The sequence below is a fragment of the Leptodactylus fuscus genome, chromosome 2 (assembly GCF_031893055.1).
Source record: "Leptodactylus fuscus isolate aLepFus1 chromosome 2, aLepFus1.hap2, whole genome shotgun sequence".
Lineage (NCBI taxonomy): Eukaryota > Metazoa > Chordata > Amphibia > Anura > Leptodactylidae > Leptodactylus > Leptodactylus fuscus.
This window is the reverse complement of record NC_134266.1, coordinates 189,944,519-189,970,763: the sequence shown is the minus strand read 5'-3', so window position 1 is coordinate 189,970,763 and position 26,245 is coordinate 189,944,519. Positions and strand designations below refer to the sequence as shown.

General features: G+C 41.7%; 1 protein-coding gene across 1 annotated transcript in view; it reads left to right on the top strand.

Annotated features, from left to right (window-relative positions):
* The first annotated feature begins 13,285 nt into the window (after nt 1–13,285).
* The window catches only part of UBAC2 (UBA domain containing 2), a 111,060-nt gene continuing 98,100 nt past the window's right edge, over nt 13,286–26,245 (top strand). The window contains exons 1-3 of the mRNA XM_075265365.1: nt 13,286–13,337; nt 16,428–16,573; nt 24,941–25,068. Of these exons, the coding sequence (XP_075121466.1) occupies nt 16,543–16,573; nt 24,941–25,068 (159 nt within the window). The 5' untranslated portion in view covers nt 13,286–13,337; nt 16,428–16,542. The remainder of the gene's footprint in view (nt 13,338–16,427; nt 16,574–24,940; nt 25,069–26,245) is intronic.

Here is a 26,245-nt window from a genome sequence, read left to right as displayed (position 1 = left end):
AGGTTAGTAAAATTTCACACATTCAAAAACTGGAACTGGTGGGTAAGTCTTCATTTGACAGCTGAGGTATCTCCTCCCTAATACTATAAAGCCGGCCATAAACGTCAACAGCTCATTGGCCAAGTGTGCATGTGTCCAAATGACAAAAGGGCAGCAAGCTGTTACTTCCCCTGACAACAGAAGGTTCCTGCAGAATTCAATGTGCAAGTCCTTCATCCCTGAGGGGATTCAGGACAGCCAGAACCATGAGATTCCACATGAGTCTTTTGGTGCCGAAAGAGGTCGGAGCCTGTGATGAAGCCCTTGCACACAAGGACAACAGATGAATGGCTTCTTCCCCGTGTGGATCCTCTCATGGTTGACCTGGTCGGACCTTGACCCAAAACATTTTCTGCATTCTTGGCATGGAAATGGCTTCTCTCCTGTGTGGATCCTCTGGTGTTTCATAAGGTTGGATTTCAATCCGAAATGCTTCTCGCAAACCGAGCAAGAAAATGGCTTCTCTCTGGTGTGAATCCTCTGATGTTTCACAAGGTTGGACTTTATCCTGAAACACTTTCCACAATCAAGGCAGGTGAAGGGCTTCTCGCCATTGTGGATTTTCACGTGCTTTACAAGGTTGGCCTTCATGGCAAAACATTTCCCACAGTCAGAGCATGAGAACGGTTTGTCCCCTGTGTGGATGATCTGATGGGTCTCCAGAATAGACTGGGTGGAGAAAGACAACCCAAACTCCAAGCACTGGAAGGATTTCTTGCCAGTGTGAATACGTTCATGGGCCCGGAAAACGGCTTCACTGCAAAAGCTTTTGTCACATTTCAGACAGTACAAGGACTTCTCTTTGTTTCCCGGCGGCACGACAATCTGAGGATTATAAGGATAAGACAGTCACAGCACAAATACAGGTTCTCTCCATTGTCATCCTTCTGGTCGGAGAATCTGCCCTAATACTTAAACCACTTCCCACACAAGGAGCACAGACACACGTCTCAATCTGTGGACACCGGGCTGCGGGGACTTGAAGGTGTATTGGACAAATCTTGTTCATTTTCTTCACAATCTGAAAATAACAAAGGAGATCTGATAAATCTTCTGCTCGATACTTGTGCATTACAGATATAAGTGCTCGTGTTTTCTCTGTGGATTCCATACATTCACCAAATATGACTAAATATATGTCAGTGTCCAGAATACGGTCACCCCCGCTCTCTGATGACCCCATTACTAGATGTTACATACCTGAGCTGATATTCAGGGGCAGATTCTCCTCCTTAATTTTTGCATAGGCTTCAGTTCGCTCGGTCTGTGGCATAATAACAAGATTCAACTTCTTAAAGGCTTCAGCCTAAAAGCCAACAAAGAATAGACGTAAGATGCATCGGTTGTCAGTCTAGTGAAAACTCATTTGTCTCCTGCCATAAAATTACTTATTTCATGTGACTGGGCAGAAACCACGGAAAACTGAAGAGAAACAAGAATTTTAGCTGTGGGTGGTAAATTCAGCTGCACCATGGAATACAATAGAGGAGAGAAGCTGAGCTGCGTGATATATAGGTTATATGATAGAGAAGAGAAGATGAGCTGTGTGATATATAGGTTATATGATAGAGAAGAGAAGATGAGCTGTGTGATATTAGGGTTATGTGATAGAGGAGGGAAGCTGAGCTTTGTGATACATAGGGTTATATGATAGAGGAGAGAAGCTGAGTTGTGTGATATATAGGGTTATATGCAGTGGTGAACCTAGCCCTTCTGCTGCCTGAGGTGGACGATCAAAAGACGCCCCCCCCCCCACGACTGAAGACCAGGGGAAAGGGACGGCAGGGGAATGGGGGAGGCGGCTATGGAGGCATAATAGAGGTTGCAGGGGGCCACTGTGGGGCATAATAGAGGTTGCAGGGGCTGCTGTGGGGAATAGAGGTTGAAGGGGCCACAGTGGCCCGTGCAACCTCTATTACGCCCCACATTAGCCCGCACAACTCTATTATGCCACATAGTGGCTCACCCCTGAACTATTATTATACTCGGGGGTCTTTTCAGACCCACGAGTATAATAATCGAAGTCCCAGGGAAGGTGAGAGAATGTAATAAACACTGTTACTCACCTCTCCGGGATCTGATGTTACTCCTAGCAGGCTTTGGGCCTGTATGGTCATGTCATGTCCCAGACGTCATGTGGTCCGCCCCACATTATAACGTTCCCCTTCAAATGTCAGTATTAAGCCCCTCTAGCAGAAACTAGAGGAGGACATTAAACTAGGGGAGCTGGAGGGGAACATTAAAGTGGGGCAGCTGGAGAGGGGACATTAAACTGGAGAAAGAGTTCTGGGACATGACAACGTATCACTGGGAATAGGTATGTCTCTTTTATTTACATTGACCCCAGACACTGCCCAAGATTTTGGAGAACTCCTTTAACATAGCCGTCCATCCGCTTTTCACACAACAAATGTTGCTTCCACCCTACAAAAATTAACTTTTATTCCATATTGTAATTAGTTGTTTAAAGTCAAGGATTTGTAGAGCTAAGGGATCACGTCAAGCTCTCGACACTGTAACACGGCTTCTGTGTTAGGACTGACAACTCTTAACCCTGGTAACATATCACTGCAACTGTTATTCCCAGTATATGGGCCATGTTTGGCGCATAGAGAGCTTGCTTTGTTTTGGAACCTCTGGTTCTTACTTGACTTGAATGGAACAGATAAGGGCTGTTATTTTAAACTCTGACACTGTCCACATCTGAATGGAGATCTTACCTCCCCCCCCCCCACACACCTTTTTCTTCTCTTGCCCAACACCACCTACCTGATATTAGATAGCCTATCTAGCATATCAGGCTCCAAAACTAACTGTTTATTGTGTTCGGTTTTTATGTTGTTCACTCTGCCTTACAAATTACATGGTAACTTTTCTCCCTGTGTCATTACAATTTTTATAGGTTTTTACGTTTTACCACTTATATTTAAAGAATCTACCTGGGGAGACCATATTCTGGCACCTGTAATTGTTTTATTTTCTTTGTTGTAAGAGCTCTGTGAGGGCTGTTTTTTGCAAGACAAGCTGTAGTTTTTTTTTTGTTTGTTTGTTTGTTTTTAAAATAGTTTATTTATGAAAATGTTAACAATAAAGAAATACAGCAAGACCAATAAACCAGTATCGGTCTAAAAAGGAACAAAGAAAACCAATACAATGAGGATATGATGAGAATACAAATGGCAAACCAGTAAAAAAAACAAAACAAAACAAAGAAAGGGACAAAGAAGACAAACACAGACAAGACAAGACAGGGAAAGGGGAAGGGAAAAACAACAAAGAAAAAACCAGAGGTTCCAGGAGGTAATGCAATCACAAAGCCCTGAGTGGCCCAGAACGAGTCCCATAAATCCCAAACAGCATGAAACCGCTCCTCCTCATCATTAAGCACAGCTGTTAGGTATTCCAGAGAGCACGCATTCCTGATCCTGCAGTATAACTCCTCTAAAGTTGAGGGGGTCGACTGACGCCAACGTTTAGGAGATAGGTCTTGGGGGATAGGGGAAGACATATTCCCAGAACCCGGTGCAAAAAGTTCCCAACCTGAGTCCAGTAGGGGAACAAGGAGGGGCATGACCAAAACAAATGAAAGATGTGTGCAGGACGAGCACCGCATCTCCAGCAGCAATCCGGAATAGAGCTATCAAAGGAGTGGAGAAGAGCTGGCGTGTGGTACCAATGCATCAGCATCTTGAAGAAGTTTTCTTTATGGACCACACATCTCGAGGCAAGCTGTAGTTTTTAATAAACCACTTTCTGGTATGTACAGCTTTTGTTGTAGAAGGGAGCTGACTAAAAATACATTGACTGACTAGTACATTCCTGTGTAGACCAAAGGTGAGGAAGACTGAGGACACGCTATGTTTTAAAACATGTACTAGGACACCCCTTTAATTGAAAAATAACATCACAAAAGCACATTGTAGAAATAATGAAATGAAAACTGAGGCAGCTGCTCTTTGGCATTTTTATCAACACCTCTATTTTTCATTCTCAATTTTTACAAATTGATATTTGAAAGAAGATTAGAAGTTAAGCTTTAAATAGGCTAAGGGAGCACTTAGTATTTCCCCTGTGGTTTATTTTTTTTTTTTTGTGAATATTCTTGGTTAATGAAACCTAGCACCCTGGGGGCAAGGTTTTTTTTTTTTTTTTCATTAACTATACGTGCAGCTCTACATAATAGTATGGATAGGATGGGGTTAAGCTCTAAAACAGGAGTAGTCATAATTGGATTAAAACTAGAGAAAGTAGACAGAAGATGTACCAAATTTATCACAGTGACTCATATTGTGTGATGGATTTGGTGCATCTTATTAGGCAAGTTAAACACTTCCTTTTTATAAACATAATTTGACAAATTTTAAACCATGTCCCTTTCTCTAAGTTGTGCACCCTTTCCATGATATTTTCTAAAATCTGGCACTAGCTATGTAATATATGACCATTTAAGAGCAATTGAACCAATCGCTGTGAGAAAACTGCCTGCTCGTGTCCAAATCTTGGAGTCATATCTTGCATAAAATCAGACATCACTGGCCATTCACGCTAAACAAGTGAACTTTCTTCTGACTGCAGATGAAATTTTCCATCCTAAGGTGTCACATTTTCAGCAGACATAAGGCATTGTGAATTTTAATTTTTTAATCAGTGGTCAGGCAAAATAAGCCACTTTGGTCTACTTTTATCATGTGTATGTACAGTTTTAAAGGGGCTCTATCAGCAAAATCCTGCAGATAGAGCCCTACATATGCGTGCATAGCCTTTAAAAAGGCTATTCAGGCACTGTAAAAGTTAAATTAAACTACCCCCCCGTTTTAAAATAATAACTTAAAAAAGAATGTTCTCTACTTACGGAACGTGCACGCTGGGCGGGCATTCAGGGTGTGTCTTCATCTTCTTCTCCGCCTCTTCTTCCTCTGACGTCTTCGGGTCCCGTCCTCCTCCGGCGCTTGCTCGCGGACACTGATAAAAAAAAATAGCCCAGGCGCATGCGCAGTAGCCGTAGTAGAAGCCGCGTGCTACTGCGCATGCGCCCGGGCTATTTTTTTTTATCAGTGTCCGCGAGCAAGCGTCGGAGGAGGACGGGACCCGAAGACGTCAGAGGAAGAAGAGGCGGGGAAGAAGAAGATGGCGCACCCTGAATGCCCGCCCAGCGTGCACGTTCCGTAAGTAGAGAACATTCTTTTTTAAGTTATTATTTTAAAACGGGGGGGTAGTTTAATTTAACTTTTACAGTGCCTGAATAGCCTTTTTAAAGGCTATGCACGCATATGTGGGGCTCTATCAGCATGATTTTGCTGATAGAGCCCCTTTAAGCAAATCCAATTGCTTATTTCTCACATAGAGAAATATACTCTGAATAAATGTGTGCATGCCGGACTGCATGTTCTGGCAATCTGTTATGGTTCTGATTAATCTTTAGCTCACTTCCTATATGTACAATGTTTTTCTGTCTTGACCATGATAATGTCATCTGTAATGTTTACACCATAAGCCTTAGGTTGCAGATGACAGGCTATGATTCATAGTTACTCATAGCCCTGAGCACTTTGAATTTGACTTGAATTTATACACTGTCTTGTTTATTGGACTAAATGTAATACTAAAGATATATAAAAGAAAGTCTGTCAGCATGGAAATTGGTATTAGACTAACGACAAAACCTTATAGGACAGCTTCATTGCAGCTCCATTTTCATAAAAATCTTTGTTTTATTCTTATGCAAATTAGCTGAATAGGGCTTTAGATAAAGTGGACCCCCAAATGGAAACCCATGCGCAGATGTGAACCAAGCCTTAACCCTTTCGCTGCCAGGCACGTATGCTATACGTGCTCCCAAGGTGGCACTTCAGTAGCGGAGGACGTAGTTACTACGTCCTCCCTACTAATGCCCATATCTCTGGACTGCATCAACATATCTTGATGCTTTAAAATGCATTTTAAAGAAGAGACTCTCATCTTTAAAATGATACCAGGGACTTGATGATTTTACTTACAGTCTTGGAACGATTCACTGTTGAAAACACTATTTGGCATTGAGATCCAACTGCAGATCTCAATTCCCGACAGCGTTTCAACAGTGAATTGCTCCAAAACTGTACATCCAATCATCGAGTTCTTGACATCATTTTAAAGATTCTCCTCTTTAAAATGCAATTGAAAGCATCAAGATATGTTGATGCAGTCCAAAGATATAGAGCTCCAAAGTGACCCCCCCCTCCTGTCTAAGCAAGCAATTTGCGATCTATAACAGGAAAGGGAAAGGGACACGGAGCGGTTCAGCAGAGAGAGAGACAGAGAAATGATCAGACTCTCTGCATAACTTGTATGTGACAGCAGGAGGGGGGTGGCAGGGACTCTATTGTCCCTATTAACCCTTCTCCTGCCAATCAGAGCGTATACTATACATTTGTCTCTGATTGTCACATACAGTTATAATGTAATTCCCCCCTGAGCTTTACTAGTGGGGTATTCTTATGTTATACCTCCTGAACATAACCAGGAAGTTTATTGGCGCTGTGACCCAGACGTTTACCATTGTCCAGGTCGCAGCCCCCCCCCAAAAAAAAGTTGCACCAAACACTTACACAACATATACATAAAGTCGCAAATAAAGTTTACATTTCACCCAATCCCTGTCCTGTCTATACCTGAGCTTTCTACAGTAAAATACGTCTCTAGTGATGTCCGTTACACGCTAAAATAATAGTAATAACGATTATCACTAGAGATGAATGTATAGATTGCTAAAATTTTTATAGGGGAATGGAAAATAACATTTTTATGTAAAGTCCTATTTAATTTGCATGCACAAAATGGGATGGCGCATTTTTGCAATTTTGGCAATTCTTTAACACCCGCCCCTGTAAATATATACATGTGTGGTATGTATGAACTCCTCACATATTGCAGTTTTATGGACAATACATTATGTTTGCAGAAAGGGATTTCTTGAGCTGCACTTTAGTGGCAAATTTGAATTTTTGCGCAATTTTTGCTAGCAATCTCTGTTTGCGGCAAAGTTGAATGAAGGTGGTTGTATATATAAACTATTAAATTGTGTTTTTATATACGGTATACTGTGTACTCTGAAAAAAGTTAGATTTTGGTATCACAGTCACAGTTTGGTAGGTGCAGTATAGCTTTTTAACATATTAGTGAACAACAGCAAAATCCTGCTTGTCTTCTGTATTCATGTTTTTGGGAGTCCGAGCTCTTGTTGTAGTTGATGCTTGCGGTACATGTAGTATATATACACATTGTATACAGCTTAAGCTATTATTTTAAATGTATTTTGTATATGAATCTGAGATTGAACATGAGTTTTAGGTGCAAATATGTGTTTTAGCGTATTTTTTCAAAAAATTATTTGTGTTGGTCGCAAAGTTGCATGAAGGTGGATGTGGCTATCGATGACCCATTAAGACATTTGTAATCTTCAGGTTGTCTACTTTCAAAAAATATATAGGGTTTATGGGTTCACTTACTTTTCATGGTGTGTAATCCCTACATTTTATAGGATGATACTTTTTTAACATTTCCAGCTTCAAAGAAGATTTTTGTTCCTTCCAGTTCTAGCGATTTTCTGAAGACACGTGCATGCGGGTTCAGGCCATAGTGATATGTATGAACTCTGCACATGTTGAACTCTTATTTTTAGGAGGTTTGGTGCATTTAATTTTTTGTTTAGTTTCCACTTTTAACAACTAATATACATTTATTTGCATTTTTTCATAATTCGTATACAGTACCAAGTGGCATTCTGACAATGCTGCAGGTGTCTACTTTAAGAAAATATATAGGTATGGGGGGGTTGGATGCTTTTTTAATGTTGCAATTTAGGTTTGATTTGTCCATCTCAAAACTGTGAAAATTGCTCTGGCTACTGGAGGTGCAAAATTTCCAGAGACCCTTGGCAGCGAAAAGGTTAAAGGTATTCTATCATTGATTCTAGTGATTTTTAACTAAGTATATATTTGCATAGCCTTAAGAAAGGCTATTCCAGACATACCTTTTGTTTAGTAATCCTCTCAGCCATTGAGAGGCCAGGGAAGGCTGATGAGTCATCATCATCATTAATAGCCTTCCCTGCTCTCACCTCCCCCTGTTTACACACAGCAGACAGTGCTCAGTGAACTCCCGCTGCTCTGTGCTGGTTAATTAGCATGTCAATAAAAGTGAGCTGATTCAAAAACGGCTGAGAGGATTACTAAACAAAAGGTATGTCTGGAATAGCCTTTCTGAAGGCTATGCAAATATATGCTTAGTTAAAAATAACTGGAGCCAATGATAGAATCCATTTAAAGAGCTCCTTTCATGCCCTCTGATGGTATCATATATTGCTAAAAAGCTGTCTCCTGGGATGTGCCAGGATTTTATTCTTATGAAAATTACCTGTAAGGGACTTTAGGGTGTTTCTTCTACTGCCAGAGCTTTGCTGGTTAACTGCAGAAAAAGTGGGATATATCATTCAAGCAACAGGAGGGCAGAGGTTGGCAGTGGTTAGGGTCGACTATCTAAAGCAGAGAGGGAAGTCCCAGCAGGAGAACACACGCTCCTAAAACACTTTTATTTTTGTTCTTTTTTTATGTAGATTGTGAGCCCTCCATATAGGGCTCAAAATATAAATTTTTCCCTATCAGTATGTCTTTGGAGTATGGGAGGAAATCCATGCAAACACGGGGAGAACATACAAACTCCCTGCAGATGTTGTCTCTGGAAGGATTTGAACCCAGGACTCCAGCACTGCAAGGCTGCACTGAGCCACTGTGCTGCCCCTCCCCTAGAACACTTTACAACTTTAGGCTAAGACCCCATTTAGCAAGCTGTAGCCAAAAAAAAATGTTACAGGGAAAAAACAGCTCCACTAAGTGGGGAATGAATAAGACTGCAAAAACACGGTCGATGCACTGGCGGCACTCGGATTATATCCGTGTGCCAGTTATGCTATTCATTTACAGCCAGTTATGCTATTCATTTATGGCACAATAAGAAATAAATAAATAGTACTAGGTACTGTCATTAGTCTGACACTGATTTTCCTCCTACTGACAGACTCCCTTTAAGTACTTACCTATAAGGCCTGTGTAGAGGCATAGGGAGTACCTGCCTGCAGTTCTTCACTACATATTCAAAGACTCTCCATATACCTTAATATGTTAACGTGTTATGAAAACATTCTTGCCTAAAAGTAGTGTTTCTATGGGAGAGTCTCTCAGTAATATGGCATACAATAGAGCATGCCAACTCTATGTAAAATCAGAAAGAGCCCTGAAGAATTCTATAGAATCTATTTTATTACTGCATACAACTCGAAGGTTGCACGGAGGTGCAATTTGTGTGCTAATCTCCTGTAGCTTACCTCCAGCGAAAATGTGCGAAGAAAGTTCAGGATTTTTCTTCTAGATCTGCCAATGTCTGTTTATTCAAGACCAGGAACTGTGTCAGATTTGATATCTCACGGGGTTGCAGCATTAGTCTCCTAGTCTATTTTATTAAATTAAATTGTTTCAGTGGTGTACAGGGATTATTAGAAATATTCTTTTACCAGAATTCTTAGCAGGGCATGCATGGTCTAATTAATAATTCCCTGTACATTGCAGAAGTGAAAAAGAATGATAAAGATAATGTCTACTTAAAGGGGTTGTTCCCATCTCAATAATACTATCTATACTGGTAGCTTATGTAAATTGAAGACTTTTCCTAAATATATTGTTTTAGAAATTCTGCATTCTTTGCCTGCTATGTCACCTTATTCCTCAAATTCTTTGCTATAACTACAGACTAGGGAGATAGGACAAGTGACGTCACTTACTCAGTGCTTGTAGGACAATCTGTTCATCTAATTGCATTTTGCCGATAAAGGCCAGTCTGTTATCTCTCTATGTAAACACACAGATAACACGGAGTCCGTTCTGTACAAGTGTCTGTATATTATCTGATCTGCAGAAGTGTTGTGTGAGTTCCCGGACACGTTTAGCTGGAGGGACGGCGAGGGAGGAGAAATACAGGAAATGAGAGGAGCAGACACTGCAGGTGCAGTGACCCAGAGCGGCCACTGATAGTGAGTTAGGGCCCTTGTGCGCCTGTGGCCAGTAGCTTACTCCTGGGCACTGCTCCCCAGCACCTCTGTGGCACCCCTGTCAGTATTTAGGCAGATGTATCTCTTTTATATAGGTTCTGATGTACTTTGCATTATAAATGTATTGTTATGTACTGTCACTTTAAGTTTCCTGTGTCTGCTAAACATGTGAGTTGTGAGCACCAATCCCTATCCAGTCCTCTCCCTGGGAGGAGCTTCCTTCCTCTCAGGCCTGCAGTCTAGACCTAGAGTCTAGGGAAGGTAGACATACCTGCCACCAGCTCTTAGCTCCTGTGTAGGCCTCAAGCCTGAGGTCTATACACACTTGTTTTCTCTGAAGTTGCAGTGAGACTGCAGGTCTCAGCCGAGACCCCTGACAAGCTGAAATCCGGGTCTGGAAGATATAGCCCGCCGGTACAGCTGGGCTGAAGTGCCTGCACCCCTGAAATCAACTCCTGCACCTTCTACCTCTCCGGACAGAGCCCCGCGAGCTGCGGAAACTCTCCAAGGTCTCCTACCTCCCTAAAGTATTGTGCATACTGTTTGCCAGGAGGGGCAACTACTTCAAGGACCCTCCTGCCTTGCTAGTGGCCTTTCATCGGTTCCCGAGCCACTGCACCCCGACATCACCAAACGTGAGTCTTTATCCGTAACGAGCCAAGTTACGAAGCCGCAGTTCTCGTTGTCTCCCACAAGGGCTGGCCTGTCCTATCATCTACCTTCCTACTGTATTTGTACACCTTCACATTGCTAATAGCAACCGTCCTCCCAACTACTGCTAAGCGACATAAGGATTGGTGATTGGTGCCTCACTTAACTCTTCAGTGCCTGTACTGGACTTTGTCACATTGCACTGTGAACCTGCTGCTGCAAAGCACTGTAAGACTGTCGGTTTCTTCAGTAAATTTAACCTGTTCACCCTAACCCTGTGTGGTCGACTGTTATCCTGCACATCGCACCTGGGTGAATGGAAGAGTGGAAAGGGTTGTGGATAATCAGGGATACACCGGGACCCCACTCTGCCCAAACGTGACAACACTACATTGCCCGTTGCCCCTGGTTACCACACAGGCAGATGGTGAAAGACTGAAATGGGAAAATTCCTTTAAAGGGATTTTCTGGGCAAGGTTTTATTTATTTATTTATTATTTAAAAAAGGTCTTTTAGTGCTATTAATGGGTTAATAAGCGCACCCATGTACCCTTAGCAGTGTTTTGAGTGATTTCTGGGTTTCTCTGGGAAGGCCCAGCATCTTCTACATTTGTTTTCATGGTGTAGCTTCCTGCTGCAATGCATTCTGGTAGTTGTAGGCTCTCACACTATCTCCTTCTTACTCCTCTCCTGCCTTTCTAACACCCCCCCCCTGTCTCCCTAGCGATTCCTCCCGCTGCTAGCCCTTCCAAATTCACACAGCCCACCCCCTACCCTATTATACTTTACCTTCTTCTTCCTGTCTTTCTTCTGTGGAGAATGTGCACAGAGACGGAGAAGCAATCTGATCTTTGTGCACAACCTGTATGTGACCCCAATCAGAGTGCATACTATACTTTTGCACTCTGATTGTCACATAGAGGTATAATGTAATGTAATTCCCCCCCTGAGCTTTACTAGTAGGGTATTCTTATGTAATACCCTCTAAACATAACCAGGAAGTTTATTGGTGCTGTGACCCAGGCGTTTGCCATTGTCCAGGTCGCAGCGCCAAAAAAAGTCGCACCAAACACTTACACAACACATACACAAAGTCATGAATAAAGTTTACATTTCACCCAATCCATGTCCAGTTCATACCTGAGCTTTCTAGAGTAAAATACGTCTCTAGTGATGTCCGTTACACGCTAAAATAATAGTAATAAATATTATCACTAGAGATGAATTTTTGCTAAAATTTTTTATAGGGGGATGGAAAACAATATTTTTATGTAAAGTCCTATTTAATTTGCATGCACAAAATGGGATGGCGCATTTCTGCGATTTTGGCGTTTCTTTAACACCCGCCCCTGTAAATATATACATGTGTGGTATGTATGAACTCCTCACATATTGCAGTTTTATGGACAGTACATTTTGTTTGCAGGAAGGGATTGCTTGAGTCGCACTTTAGTGGCAAATTTGAATTTTTGTGCAATTTTTGCTTGCAATCTCTGTTTGCTGCAACATTGCATGAAGGTGGTTGTATATATGAAACATTAAGTTGTGTTTATATATACGGTATGCTGCGCAATCTCAAAAAAGTTAGATTTTGGTGTGACAGTCACAGTTTGCTAGATGCAGTATAGCTTTTGCAAAATCCTGCTTGTCTTCTGTATTCATGTTTTTGGGAGTCTGAGCTCTTGTTGTAGTTGATGCTTGCGGTACATATAGTATATATATACATTGTACACACCATAAGCTATTATTTTAAATGTATTTTGTATATGAAAGTGAGATTGAACATGAGTTTTAGGTGCAAATATGTTTTGTGTTTGTCACAAAGTTGCATGAAGGTGGATGTGGCTTTCAATGATCCATTGAGACATTTATAATCTTCAGGTTGTCTACTTTCAAAAAATATAAAAGGTTTAGGGGTTCACTTACTTTTCACAGTGTGTAATCCCTACATTTTATAGGATGATACTTTTTTAACATTTTCAAAGCAGATTTTTGTTCCTTGCAGTTCTAGTGATTTTCTGAAGACACGTGCATGTGGGTGTAGGCCATAGTGATATGTATGAACTCTGCACATGTTGAACTCTTATTTTTAGGAGGTTTTGTGCATATAATTTATTGTTTGGTTTCCACTTTTAACAGCTAATATACATTTATTTGCATTTTGCCAACAACATGCAGACCAAGTCGCGGGCAGAAGCTAGTAATATGTATATCTATACACACAGGCGCACTCGCACACAGCCCTGCAGGTTATACTAATATACACACACACCCTTTGCAGTGTGCACGTTATACTATAAACCCACACACAGCCCTGCAGCCTGCATACAGCAAGGCACACAGAGTTGTGTGTAATAATGTCAGTCCATCCTGCAGGGCTCCTGCCTCTCTCCCACATAATAATATAGCTATACACACTGGACTGTACACAGACATGTTTTACCACTCATGCAATCAAACCTCGACCCTGACTCCTCCCATACTACACGTGATTGATCAGGTGACCATGACATCATCAAAGGTCCTTTAGCTGTCTAGGATCTAACATCTCCGGTACTCTATTACTGTAAGTGAATGGGTGTGTGTGCTAATGTGGTCAGGCTGTGGTTGGCGTATGGCGCGGGCTCAGCAGCTCACAGCAGTGTATAGTATTATGTATGTGAATGGACAAGTATATGTGACACCTGTATACACAGTCCTATATAGTATCCAAGTGCTGCCCCACTCACCTCAGTAATAAGACGTCTAATAGTGTTTCTATGTGTCTTGTACTGAATCTGTAGTGTATGCTTGTGTCAGTGGCTGCAGTAATAAGGAGCCATGTCTGCCATGCTGTTATACAGGAAGAAGTCTTATACAAGGGAGAGAGACCTTTGTAGGGACCTTTCACAGTCACTTCTGACAACCTGCAGCCTTGACAAAGCCAATCTACTCTAATCCCTCCTGAGTCTGCTGTGTGTTGTATCTTCGGGCAGACCCTCACCTACCTATCTGAAGCCCTACTGGCAGACTCTCCTGCCATGTCTCCTCCTGTCAGTCCCTTCACTGATTACTTATTACCCAGCGTATACAGTTCACAATTCTCACAATGGCGTACAAAGGGTATTATCACCAGTGTCCTTGAGATACCACCTCAAATCAACCTACCTCATACTGACGTATCTCATCTACAGATACCATTTCATATCGACCTACCTCATACTGACATATCTCATCTACAGATACCATCTCATATCGACCTACCTCATACTGACGTATCTCATCTACAGATACCATCTCATACCGACCTACCTCATACGGACGTATCTCATCTACAGATACCATCTCATATCGACCTACCTCATGCTGACATATCTCATCTACAGATACCATCTCATATCGACCTACCTCATACTGATGTATCTCATCTACTGATGCCACCTCATACCGACCTATCTCATCTACACGTACCACCTCATACCGACCTACCTCATCTACACGTACCATCTCATACCGACCTACCTCATCTACACGTACCACCTCATACCGACTTACCTCATCTACACGTACCACCTCATACCGACCTACCTCATCTACACGTACCACCTCATACCGACCTACCTCATCTACACGTACCACCTCATACCGACCTACCTCATCTACACTTACCACCTCATACCGACCTACCTCATCTACACGTACCACCTCATGCCGACCTACCTCATCTATACACATACCACCTCATACTGTCGTACCTCATCTACACGTACCACCTCATACCGACCTACCTCATCTACACTTACCACCTCATACCGACCTACCTCATCTACACGTACCACCTCATGCCGACCTACCTCATCTATACACATACCACCTCATACCGACCTACCTCATCTACACGTACCACCTCATACCGACCTACCTCATCTACACTTACCACCTCATACCGACCTACCTCATCTACACGTACCACCTCATGCCGACCTACCTCATCTATACACATACCACCTCATACTGTCGTACCTCATCTACAAACAACAACTGATACCGACCTACCTCATCTATCTACACATACCACATTACGTGGTACCCATACCACCAGCGTTCGGCACTCTGTATTAGATTTCCGTCTTCTGCCGGCAGAAGACGGAAACCTGTCATGCCGAGTCCGGCCATGAGTGCCGGTGAGCATTTTGAGCTCTCCACGGCGTAACCGTTTACTTTTAAACCGGACACCGAGTACTGCATGTCCAACTCTGTGTCCGGTTAAAAAAAAAACTGGTTTCACCACGGAGAGCATAAAACGCTCACCGGTGCTCACGGCCGACACTTTTCAAACCCATTCAAATTAGCCTTCTGTGCACTCCGGAAGTGTCTTTGTGCACTGTCTGCTCTATGTGTATGAGAGCAGGAAAATGAGTCATCAGCATAGCAGCCACAAGTTTGAATGGCATTGCCAAGGGAAACAGGCAAGATGCCAATGTGCAAAAAAAAAAAAGCTAAAAATTGGATTACTGGGCAATGGAAAAACATTGGCTGGTCAAATGAATGCTGAATTCTGGTGTACTATGCTGATGGGAGGGAGGGGGTGGTCAAAATTTGCTGAAAATAGCATAAAGACTTGTTGTAGGGCATTAGAAGTTCAGGCTGGAGTAAGTGCAGTATGGGTGTTAGGTGGATGGTTTTCTTGACATATGTGGAGCCCACTTATTCCTATGGATTATACCCATGTCTTCCATGAAGAATTGCTGCCGTTCTAAAGAACAAAGGAGGTCCAACACACTACTAGATGGGTGTCTCTAATAAAGTGGCCATTGCAGCTGATAATATACAGAGATGTTTATTAGACTGTTCATTCTGTTTCTACACAGAATATTTGGATACATTCCACACCAGCAGTTATGTCTCAGTAATTTTTTTTTTTGTCTTAGGGGAAGTTCACAGTATTGTTGCTAATATCTGTTGCTTTCTCTTGTCATAGAATGACATCAACGGACATTAAACTGTGACAGAGAACATTGACACTAATATAAACAACATGAAGCTATCTTCCATCATGTTTGTTTACTTTTGTAAGGGAAGATAAAGGCCTACATGCACAACTTTATCTTCTGTTACAAAAGTAAACAAACATGAAGGAAGATAGCGGACCCAGAATCAGTCTGTGATCGATTTCTGTGAAAGTTTAATCCAATGGCGGAAGACGGCAATGGACATTAGTAATGGTAGTGTGAACTCCCCTTTGTACTGTGTTCAGTAATGTATTCGGCACATATATTTGAGTGATATGGAAACATAATGCCAGCTGTAATGTCAAGTCTTTCACACTAGCGCCTTCTGTCCCTCCAGGGGTTTTCATCTTCGGAGAAACTGGATAGGGGACGGCTTGCTGGCGGTCAGTTTTAAAACCCATTCCTCTCTCCGTGGGGAAACTGTTTTTTTTTTGTTTTTTTTTGCACGAATACAATGTCGTGTGTACGCCCCCTAACTGTGCTTTTGCAGCCACCTCTCCGTTACAAATGGGACATTCTCCCAAAGTTGAGTATGCAGCATGCAGTAGCCTTACCTTCAGATATGCACAGATTGTTATTTTAAAATACGTCTTGATAAATGTGGTTGGCTTAGTAAATGCATAACTGTATTTTTATGTCATTAAATTAGTGTGCTTATCTTACAGGTCTGAATCCAATAAGACAGAGTGAAAGATTCAAAGTTGTTGCTTCATTTGAAATTAAACAAAAAAAAAGAACCTCCTGTCATGACCTCTTCTTTGGACAGAAAACACAGATACAATGATTGCTAGTACTGGTTCCAGCGGTCTTTGTAAGTATTATTGTCTTGCTGTGTTTGACTTGAAATACTTTACTTTTGTCAAAATGAAAAAAATAACTGAGTGCCCCATTCTGCCGCTGACTGTCATTGATTGAAGATAAAAGTGGACAGTCACTTGAGTCTTCTTGACTATGCCATAAGGTCTAATGTGGGCCTCTTTGTCTACTAAGCAGCGTCTTGTGGGCTGACTTGAGGAAGTGCCATGGGGCTCACTTGAACCTTCTTGTCTATTTAGAAGCACAATGAGCCCTCATGTAAGCCAGCTTGTCTATTAACAAGTGCGATGAGTTCACTTGCATGTGGCTCAAGTAATATTTCAACTTCCTGATCTTATATATGCCATAACACTGTCAGATTGCATTATGAAATATTTCCTCATTTGTGTCTATAACATTAATTGCTCTCTTTACTAGAAGTATTAACATATAGATAACGCAGAAAATAGCATTCTACAAGGTAAAGGAAATTGTGAGGGGTTTACCATAATATTTCTGATGGTAAGCTCCACATCTGTAAAAATTAGTCCTGGTCATACGTTAAAGGGTGTACAGAAAGTACTATGGCAGTCTAAATAGTGCTGTTCTCACCTTGCATGTCACCATTTTATCAGCCTAGTTGTGTATTATGTTTGGTTTGCACCTACATTTAAGAGATCAAGGCTGCTATTGGGAAATTATATTATGCAGTTACTTTTCTACATGAATTTATATTCTGTGAATGTGGAAAGTAGGAAAACAGTCTCCTTATGCCCATGGTTTCCTGTAAGAGGAGCCTATGATCTTCTCATGGTGCTTAAAGGGCTGAAAAGTTCTTGGTGACAATGTTTCCACTAATAAACAAACTTCTTTTGCATTTACTGGGTAGATTTATGAAGAAATTTGTCGGAGTAAGATGCACTTAATTTATTAGGAGGTTCAGGCAGAGACTTTGTTCGGCTGAAGGATGCCATGACCCTCCACCTAAACCCTTCTCTTGCTTGCCCACTTATCAGAAGAAGGGACTACAGAAGAAAGATGCTGACTAGAAAATTTCTATCACAACCAAAATAGTTTCCTGACATCAGTACAGGTTACTACTTCTCTTTATATATGTCCTCCATTTTCTTGGAGTTGTTTCTGAGTAAGTGAGAGAGAGTTATAGAACAGATTCTCCTCTACTAAGTGGCCTAGATTTACTAATGGTTAGATAATGTAAACTTAACCAAGCAGTCAGAAAATACACCAAATTTATCACTTTAACTGGAGCGTAAATATAATATATATATATATATATATATATATATATATATATATATACACACACCACAATTCCACAATTTTGGTGGTTTTTTTTTTACACATTTTGGTGTTTTTTGACACATACATATCATGTTCTTTTTCTGAGAAGTTATCCCCACTTGTCTAGCAACTTGGAAAATTTTTAGTCTACCCTGTGCAGTGTATGGTAGTTAGTCTAAAACCCCCAGCTCAAAGAGGAATGGAGGAATGAAAACTACAGATAAGGCATGCAGACAGAAAACTGCTAAATAGTGCAGAAATAAATAATATAATTGATTTAGTTTTACTTCATATGCACAACACAAGGAATCTTATCCTCAAAAGTCAAATGAAATAACAGGTACGCTTTCAGTAAAACTCTTTGTACCTCTAATCCTTGTCTATGGAGATGGCATGGCAGTATGATAAGTATTGTACATCTTAGATGTGGCTGAAACCTTTAATGATACTAGTGTCCTCATGTATACACTATATGGACAAAAATATTGGGACACCTACACATTACACATACAGGCGCATTTATAACACCCTGTTCTAAATCCATAGGCATTAATATAGAGTTGGATCCCTTCCTCTCTTTTGCAAATACTTACTGAAAGATTTTAAAGCATCTTTGTGGGAATTTTTTCCCAGTTATTCAGGACAGCATATGTGAGGTAAGACTCTGATATTGGATAAGGGGATCAGGCTTGCAATCTCTTCTAGCTCATCACAAAGGTGTTTTCAGTGGGGTTGAGATCACAGCTCTGTGCGTCCAGTCATGTTCTTCCATATCAAACTCGCACAACATTGCCTTTATAGACCTTGCTTTGTGCACTGGGGTACAGTATGGTTAGAAAAAAAATGCTCCCCCATATAGTCTCCACCTCTTTGTTGGACCTGCACCTCTTTTCACTTCTGTGCCAGGGGTTACATTGGGGAGTATTGTTTGGATTTGCTTATTTTAAACAATTTCTTTCCTGTAGAAAAAAATTTACATCCTGGACATTTTTAAATCTTAACGTATGTGCATTTTTCCATATTGTACACTAGATGGCGAATGCACTCCTAATAACACCATCTCTACATACCTGCAGCAAATTTGCAATCATCTTGAAGCTCTTTTATTAAGGGGGAAGTGTCTTAAACTAACAACATTTCCTGAGTAATAAAGAGAACAAAGTACCCTTAAGTTTTAATACCCGAGGATTTAATGCACTATAATACAGAAAAGACTAGTAAAAGAGAACAAACAAGCAAACAGTTCTAAAAATAACAAGAGAACAACAGAATAAACTTAATACTTACAATTCTTTGTTTCCATTGAGTTTGTTTGCTGGCTTCATATGATGTGACAATGTTGTAAGGTAAACACAGTTTACAAAAGCTTGCAAAAGAAAGAATTTGCAGACAAGCCTGGGAGCCTTGTAAAGGCTCTCGGCTGTCATGCCAATGTGACGTCGGCCCTGGAGCACGGCCTTTGACCGTGGCACCGGAGGGGTTAATGCCTCCGATCGGTCCCCGGACCGATCGGAGGCATTAGAGCCGGTTGTCTACTGCTTAAAGCAGTAGACACCAGGCGGCTATGGCGGCCGCCCGGCTCCCGGGCGGTCGCCATAGTTACACACCCGACATGCGCCGTACTATTACGGCGCATGTCGGGAAGGGGTTAAAGAGAACTAGTCATAACACAATAAAATCATCTTAGTCCAGTTAGTTGTTTCCATGCATTTTAGGGCTATATTAACCGCTTGGGGAAACAGCCTAAGGGTGCATTCACACTACGGATACGCTGACTGATTCTGAACGTTAAAACACGTTCAGAATCAGCACGTATGAAGCAGTTCCCATTCATTTCAATGGGAGCCGGCATACGAGCGCTCCCCATTAAAATGAATTGGCTGCTTTTTTCTCTACGAGCATATGGACAAGTACTCTCAGGAGGGAGAGGGGCATTCCTCACCACTCAGCGTCATCGCTAGGCAGTAAGGAACGCCCCCTCTCACAGTACAGTGCAATAGACGCTACTGTGAGGAGGGGCGTTCCTGACTGATGAGTTACAGAGCACCGATAGTTCTTCATCGGGGGCACAGAACAGGAAAGCCACTGTCAGCGCACTGTCGGCTTTCTAGCGGTGTATTACACCGCATGTGCCCTGAGGACGTCCTCTTTAAAATAAGAAACATTGGTATATATCTTAAAGAAATATGTTTTCTTCACTTTACAGGCAGTTACTTTCTCTATATTAGTCTATGAAGAAAGAAGGGGGGATAGAAAAGACACTCAAATAACTGCTGCTATTACACTCTGTTGTTCCTTGCTTCTTTAAGGGCTATTTCACACGGGGGTCAGTATAGCAGGTTTTGGTGAGTCGCGTCACCCTCAGGTCAAAACCCGCCTGCCACGACTTTCGCGGTCTCGGCTTTCCCCCCAGAGTCGGCTCAAATGAATGGGCCGACCCTAGAGGTTGCTGCCGCCAGGTGGATGCCGCGGCTTGCTGAGCTGCGGAATCCGACTGAAGAACGGGCAGCCCACTTCCTTTTTCCGTGAGCACCAGCATGCCGCTCCCGGAAAAAAGAAGCCTGGCAGTCTCCATAGACCACCATTGTGAGGGGGTGGATTATGACGTGAATTACACACCATAATCCGCCCCCTCTTTGCCTCTGTGAACGGGCCCTAACACTGCTAAGTTATAGATAAGATGCTGATAAAACACAGAATGAGGCGATTAAATCAATAACCACTTCTTCTTATCCCCTCCCTGCTCCAGTGAGTTTTATGAGTGAGACTGAATATGGAGACCTATATAATGTAAACAAGCAGTCAGATTGAAGATAGGAAGTAGGGTTGAGCAATCAGGATTGGGAAAGATCGGATCCCGATCGGCGATCGAGCAAATTTCATGATCGGGATTGGCTGGAAAATGATCGGAAATCAGATTTTGAAATCTCAAGATCAGCTCAACCCCACTCTCTATATAATATACAATTAGGATTGAGTGATCGGGAAAGATCGGATCCCGATCGGTGATCAAGCAAATTTCACGATCTCGATTGGCTGGAAAATGATCGGAAATCAGATTTTAAAGTCGATCCTGAAATCTCAAGATCGGCTCAACCCTAATAGGGAGCAAGAGAACAGCTTATTAAAGGGGTATTCCCACGTCGCATACTCACCAGTCTTCGTTGCTGTAAAATCTTCTGTCTTCCTGCTCATTGGTGGGCGGGGTTACATATGCAAAGCCAGCGGCGAGATGCACGCTCATAGATGGTGAGACCAGTCTAGCCTTCACAATGCGAATACAGACCCGGCATCCGCTGTAATAGCGAGGCGGATGCCGGGGAGGGTTAGACGCCGGCACAGGTGCCTGCAGCATCGCTATGCTCCTGCCCTGCATGAAGCCAGCAGGAGCGATGCTGTTATTCCGCTCCTCCGCGCCCCCCCCTTCCCTGGAATAGCAGCATCGCTCCTGCTGGCTTCATGCAGGGCAGGAGCATAGCGATGTTGCAGGCACCTGTGCTGGCGTCTAACCCTCCCCGGCATCCGCCTCTCTATTACAGCAGATGCCGGGTCTGTATTTCTGGCCCCTTCCCCCCAAAGGGTACACTACCCCCCCCCCCCCTCTCCAAGCTCGCTCCCATGCACTTAGCCCCTCCTCCCTCCCCCCTGAGAGCAGGCAGATACATCACTTGACTTAAGACCAGATAAGTCAAGGGATGTGTAAAAAAAAATGAATAAAGTAAGATAGTGGACAAACAAAGCAGTTTTGCTGAAGCAATGTATTTAGGAAAAGTCTTACATTCACATTAATAAGCAGTATAGATAGGATCCTTGTGATGGGACAACCCCTTTAAGTACTGAAGGAAACAGATTTCCTTAATAAGAAATATACAAAGTTTCTTATATTCACATGCACTATTCATTTATGAAAAGTTTTTTTATCTGGAGGTAGGCCTCAAGCATCTAAAAGGAAGTGTGTGCTGTGGTTTTCCATTACATGACTGTAGGGGTCGGTGAAACCTTTTGCTGAGAACCACATAAGAACAGAAGGCAGTATCATGGTTGATACAAAAAATAAACTAGGCACTATTCAAAATTACTTTTTCCATGCAGGTCGGTGTATTTGGCACATATTATTTTCTCATATTCTTTTCCCTTGGTTTGTCAGATTACACTTCATCAGGGTCCCCCTGTAATAAAGATGTGTTAGCAAACAGACATATTTTACAATGTAGGTCTTCAGCTTTAGCTACAAGTGGTTTCATGTCATTCTAATTCCCAGAAGTCACTCTTCCACTTTTTCTGATTTGCATATTATTGCATGAGAAAATCTTTGTTCTCTATTATTTCTTTAAAGTGTAGTGGAAGAAATATTGTGGAGAAATGCAAAATAAATACATAAAGTAAGACAGTTTGGGTCCTGTCACGAGGGCATATGATAATATCCTTGATCTGTGAGATTTTATATGCATATGCATATGTATAACTCTACATCTATGAACAATACAGACATGGTCTGACTGCCTGGAAAGTAGGAATACAAGATTTGAAAGCCAGACATGCAATGTGTTTAGACACTTCTTCTTATTTCTAAATATAATCACTTTCTGAAAGTATTGTACTAAATGAATAAAATAAAGGTTGCAGTAACACGCCACTGAGTGAGGAGCACAAGGTCCAAGTTGAGCCTTCTAAATTCACATAGCGAAATCACTCTTAGTTATAGCTGAGTATTTTTTCTCACATATGAGCAAAAGTGAAAGAAGTAATGAAACACATTGAGGTTTTAGGTTGGGCTATACAACAGACATTGGTCTTTACTAGAATGTTATCGGCTTTGCAGAGATGTGCCTCCAGTATGTTACATTTTCTTGCAACAATTTCAACTAAATTAGCATGTACAAACTGCTTGACAGGTTTAGGGTGGGTTTACATGGTGCTTTTTTGTCTGCAGTTCTTAATTGTAGCACATGTTACTATGCTTGTCACCTGTATGCTAACACCGGTGAAAACTAGAGTGTTACAGTTTAACCCTTAAGTACTATCATGGTGTCTACCATAGTGATGTGTATGATAGACACCATGATAGTACTTAAGGGTTAAGGGTAGTTGCACACGATCGAGTTTCACCCTTGAAACATGGTCCATGTATTAGCCAGATTCACCAGCTTGAACTTCATGCTGGGAGCAGCACTCCTAGTAGTATAGTTATCTATCATGCTGGGAATCTCTGCATGCAGAAGACGGAAAGCTGTCAGAGCAGGTCTGGCCGTGAGCGGCGGTGAGCGTTTTATGCTCTCTGCCACAAAACCGTTTTTTTAAAATCGGACACGGAGTACTGCATGTCCGACTCTGTCCGATTCTAAAAAACCGGTTTTGCGGCGGAGAGCATAAAACACCGCCGCTCACGGCCGGACATCTTTCAAACCCATTCAAATGAATGGGTATGAAAGAGTCCTGCAGGTTTCCGTCTCCTGCCTCTGTTTTGTGCAGGAAACGGAAACCTGCAGAACGGAGACCGGGCGCAGATGTGAACGAGCCCTAACACTGCAAAATTGCAAAAATACTAAACTTTTGGTTTCAAAAACGTGTGTTAACCCAAGAAATAAAACAGATGTGTAATAGCACCCTTAGACCCTATGGACATGACCATAGTTGTATGTTAGGCCATAAGAAACAATATGGACAGTATGTGAATGTCATTTGGGTGCATACATGTTTTCCAGGGACCTGGTCAATGTAGAAAATATAGACCGTGTGAATTGGGCTGTAGAAATGAATGGGCCTACCCATGAAGGAATGCTTACCATTGTTACAGAACCATACTAAGATAAGCTAGATTTGCATCATCGAGTACAATATGTCACTGGAGGGCAGAGACTCCTAGTATTATAGAAAACTATGATGCTAGCAGTCCATCTCCCGAAATGAAGGTCAGGCCTGTAAATCCGACCAACACGCAAACCAAGTTTCATGGATGAAACTTGGTCATGTGAAACTAGCCTTAGGGGCAGTTCACACAGAGGTCATTTTTCTAGCTGAGGGTCCATTCGCATGGAGGAATTTGGTGTGGAATTTTAGTGCTGAAAAAAAAGCCTCCCTTTGACTTCAATAGGTTCCTTTTTCAGGAACCCATTGAAGTCAATGGGAGGCTTTTTTTCAGCGCTGAAATTCCACACCAAATTCCTCACCATTTTCCTCTGTGTGAATGAAGCCTCAAAAATTCAGCTTCAGGAATTTGAAGCTGATTTCCCCACTTGCAAATGTTCTGCATCGAATTCTGCACCTGTCAGGGAGTATTTGCTGCCTCCCATTCATTTCAATGGGAGCTATCAGCTCCAAATTCTGCCTGAAACCAGCCTGCATTCATGTCAATGGGGGGCGGATGTTAATTTTTCCTTGTCTATCAGAAAAATAAGCATCATGCTCTGTCTTCACACAGATTCCACCTGATAAATAGCGAGTTTGGGTTCTTGTTTGCTTGCTGTGTTTTATTTATGACACTTTTTTCCTTTTTTTTTCCTGATGTTTGTTTTTGTTCACTTGCCACTTTACCTTTTTTTTTTAAGGTGTGCCTCAGACTACTGTTTACCTTGGTGGTGTATTCCAAAAGTCACAGTGACATCTCTGTCACTTTAACACTCTCTATAACTTATTTTTTTAGTTTTTTTTATTTAAATAACAATAGAAAATACATGTATAGTAATACACTTTAGGCAGGCCATGAAAATATAAAAAAGACATGCAATATCATTTGATACAGGGTTTAATTTGTTGTATACACCATCTTACTTTTACATCCTCTATGAGTAACCATTGATGGTAGTGATGGTCATAATCTTTGTCCATAGGTTATATATTGCCCTCTTTTTAAAAGATGACGTAATGATAAGGAAACTCCTTTTCTCTGGTATACAGCAGCCCGTGTGTGATATATAGCTCTGTAGTCAACTTGTTGAACTACACAGCTCATGTTCCTGTAACAATACCAAAGGAAATCCATGTCTGCTGTGGTTAGAGAAATGTGTTTATCGTAGAATTGTGATGTCTATCAGTGATTTTACTTAACATCTTGTGTAACAAATGTAATTTTCTTTTACAGATAAAGCACCCTTGTCCAAAGGCCTCCTGCTCATCCCCGGTGCACTGTCCATTCTACTGGCATTCCTCTTTCAACAGCAGCAGTCATTTTTTGTATATAACTTGCAAGCAATAAAAGAAAGCTTCTATGTAAGTACTGACAAGACGCATGCAATTCACATAACGTGTTATTATTACAGACACATATATTTGAGAACTGAGGCACTACACAAATAATTCTATTTTGCTCACACCAATAAAACAAATGCTTTTATGATGACATTTAAAGGAGCTCTGGCTTCTAGAGTATGTTCACGTAATGTGACACGCTAAGTGCTCATGTTTATGACATATGTGTTCTCATGTAGTCTCTGCTGTTTTGAGAAACCAGTGTTTATAGACCCCGCTGCTTCTGCACTGCGATCACTTAGTACTGAACAGTGGTCACTACTTTTTCTTCCTCATCCTCAGAACTCAGTGGTAAAATTGTAAAGGGTTTTTCCAAGACACAAGTGGTTTTTTTCATAGAGAAATATGATGCAAATCTAACAAACATTAAACAGTTTTTTTCCCCAGAGCCTTTATTATCGAAAGGCTGTATGTAAATCGTATAACCACATACATGTTGAAAGTTGAAAGCTCAAACTGTAAGCACATTGTTTTTGGATAACATGTAATAATGATGTTTGTTATGATAATTTGTTATAGGGAGTTTGTTGTGTTTCTTTTTTTTTTTAAACTTTAATTTTTTTCCTTTTTTTTTAATCATTAAGAATTTTATGGAAACTTTTGTATAATGCCAAAAAGAGGTCAAACAAGACAACAACAGGAAAGGGAATACAAGGGGAGGGAAGGTCAGGGGTGAGGCAGGGAAGGTTTGGAGAACAAGAAATGGGTGGATGAGAAGGGAGGGGAAATAGGGGGAGGAGGGAGACAAAAACTCTGGCACTGCATAGTCAAATACCAAATTCAGGAGTAAAAAACATGCCTAATATCTTGTTAGAAGGGAAGAGAGGCAACAAAAGGTGTGTGTGTGTGTGTGTGGGGGGGGGATAAAGGAGAATTCAAGAGGACACAGAGGGGAAGGCAGACTAAAATTCAGTGGAGTAGTAGAAATGGTTCCACAGGAGCCACGTTTGCTGCTCTATTGTCATGTTTCAGTTCTGTGAGCAGATTAACCATCCCGGGTATTCTTGGGGTGAATTCACACTGAGTAAACGCTAGCTTATTCTGAACGTAAAACACGTTCAGAATAAGCGGCGTCTAAAGCAGCTCCATTCATTTCTATGGGAGCGGGGATACGAGCGCTCCCCATAGAAATGAATGG